At 42.6% G+C, this 2,500-nt stretch overlaps 1 protein-coding gene across 1 annotated transcript in view; it reads right to left on the bottom strand.

Annotated features, from left to right (window-relative positions):
• Nucleotides 1-2,500, bottom strand: part of mvb12a (multivesicular body subunit 12A) — a 10,736-nt gene that overhangs the window by 1,730 nt on the left and 6,506 nt on the right. Inside the window, exons 6-8 of the mRNA XM_031562533.1 lie at nt 1,416-1,556; nt 834-937; nt 114-172 (exon numbers count right to left, since the gene is read on the bottom strand). Coding sequence (XP_031418393.1) covers nt 114-172; nt 834-937; nt 1,416-1,556 — 304 coding nt within the window. The remainder of the gene's footprint in view (nt 1-113; nt 173-833; nt 938-1,415; nt 1,557-2,500) is intronic.

Here is a 2,500-nt window from a genome sequence, read left to right as displayed (position 1 = left end):
GCATCTCCAACACACACTCGTGAGCATCTCCAACACACACTCGTGAGCTTCTCCAACACACACACGCACAGACTCGTGAGCATCTCCAACACAGACTGGGATGTCAAACTCACCTTATTGTTGGTTTGGGCCTCGAACTTTGGGTGTAGAGCAAAAGGAACTCCGTCAATGGCTACGACAGGGAGAAAGATACAAAGGGGGTCATCTTTTGAATACAATTTTTTAAACCTTTACATTGCTGTGATATGATTGACTAGTGTTTATAGTGGTTTGAAGTAATTGGCTAGCCTCTAAAGGGCTTTAATATGATTGGCTATCCTTACTGGGTTTTAATACGATTGGCTATCCTCAAACCAAAGCAGCGTGTTGAATGGCTGGAATAGTATATGTCTCGGTCTGAGACACTTCTCATTTACAGAGCCAGGGTGTTTTTTTGAATGCACACACTGGACTGACACATTGAGTACCATGAGAAAAATATTGCCGAATTCGCCAAAAAGGGGTAATGTATTGTCCTCAAGGACTTCGCCTTTGACTTCTAATGATGTGTGCTTTGCAGATAGGCTTTCTATAAAAGTGATGATGTTGTAAACACAACCCTTAGCAAAATGCTGGACTTTGAACAAGATGTTTTACTAACTACGCACAAGGTAGTACTGCAACTTGTGTGATCATCTGTATAGAACTCCGCATAGATAAAAAAGTATCCGCCTAACGCATCTTTAGGTACCTTTAGGTACCTTTAGGTACATGACCTTCACTGCTAACCTCTGAAGAGGAACCAGAACCCAGTGGTACCCTGTTGAATAGTTCCTGAACCCTCAGTACCATACCTGTGATGCCGTAGATGTTGCTGGAGCTGTCGTTCTCTCCGATGGTCTTCTCCTCCAGCTTGTTGCGCCGACAGCTGATGCGCGGTGGAGCTGGAGGCAGGTTGCTATGGAGACACAACAAACAGGAAGATGTTCGGTGACAGTGCTAGGGCTCGCAAGTGTCATTCACTTCAGGACTAAACGTGTGTGTACAGCATAACATTCACACAGGAGTGTTTATGTTTAGCTTGTTAATTAGTATACTATATAAAAATGTGTAAAAAGAATAAAATATAAAAGCAAGACATATGACAGCAATAACAATAAAAAACATTAACACAATGATATGAATGTGTCATTTCTTACCCCATTCCCTAGCTGTGGCCCATATAAACAAAGTGATATATATATATATATATAGATGAACACAGCTGTGTGTAAAAGGTGTGACCCAACACAGTACAGAAGAGGAAGAGGAAGAGGAAGAGAGTACATCTAATGAAGAAAGGATGGAACAGGAGATAGAGGATGAAGAAGAGTAAGAGAGTAAGAGGAGGATGTAGAAGAGGAGGAGGAGGAGGAGCGGCAGCAGGTCAGGCTCACCAGGGTCTGAGGGGCTGCGGGGGAGCGGTTCCCTCCAGGGAGAGCTTCCTCAAGTCCAGGCTGACGCTGCGGGGCTTGGCCTGGGGCGCGGGCCCAGAGATCGGCCCCTTCTTGCACCACAGCACAAAGCCATGTAACTCCCTGCACAGACAAGATCCAGGTGTCTGTATGAGTTAAAGGTGTGTGTGTGTATGAGTTAAAAGTGTGTGTGTGTATGAGTTAATAGTGTGTGTGTGTGTGAGTTAAAGGTGTGTGTGTGTATGAGTTGAAGGTGTGTGTGTGTATGAGTTAATAGTGTGTGTGTGTATGAGTTAAAGGTGTGTGTGTGTATGAGTTAAAGGTGTGTGTGTGTATATGAGTTAAAGGTGTGTGTGTGTATGAGGTAGGGTGTGTAAGTGTATGAGATAAGGTGTGTGTGTATGAGGTCCAGGTGTGTGTGTGTGTGAGTTAAAGGTGTGTGTGTATATGAGTTAAAGGTGTGTGTGTATGAGTTAAAAGTGTGTGTGTATGAGTTAAAGGTGTGTGTGTGTGTGTATGAGTTAATAGTGTGTGTGTGTGTGAGTTAAAGGTGTGTGTGTGTATGAGTTGAAGGTGTGTGTGTGTATGAGTTAAAAGTGTGTGTGTGTATGAGTCGAAGGTGTGTGTGTGTATGAGTTAATAGTGTGTGTGTGTGTGTGTGTATGAGTTAAAGGTGTGTGTGTGTGTATATGAGTTAATAGTGTGTGTGTGTATGAGTTAAAGGTGTGTGTGTGTATGAGTTAAAGGTGTGTGTGTATGAGTTAAAAGTGTGTGTGTATGAGTTAAAAGTGTGTGTGTGTATGAGTCGAAGGTGTGTGTGTGTATGAGTTAATAGTGTGTGTGTGTGTGTGTGTATGAGTTAAAGGTGTGTGTGTATGAGTTAAAGGTGTGTGTGTATGAGTTAAAAGTGTGTGTGTATGAGTTAAAAGTGTGTGTGTATGAGTCGAAGGTGTGTGTGTGTATGAGTTAATAGTGTGTGTGTGTGTGTGTATGAGTTAAAGGTGTGTGTGTGTATGAGTTAAAGGTGTGTGTGTGTATATGAGTTAAAGGTGTGTGTGTGTTTATGA

Source organism: Clupea harengus, chromosome 24 (genome assembly GCF_900700415.2).
Source record: "Clupea harengus chromosome 24, Ch_v2.0.2, whole genome shotgun sequence".
Classification (NCBI taxonomy): domain Eukaryota; kingdom Metazoa; phylum Chordata; class Actinopteri; order Clupeiformes; family Clupeidae; genus Clupea; species Clupea harengus.
The sequence above is the reverse complement of the archived record's forward strand: the minus strand, read 5'-3'. Positions and strand labels throughout refer to the sequence as shown.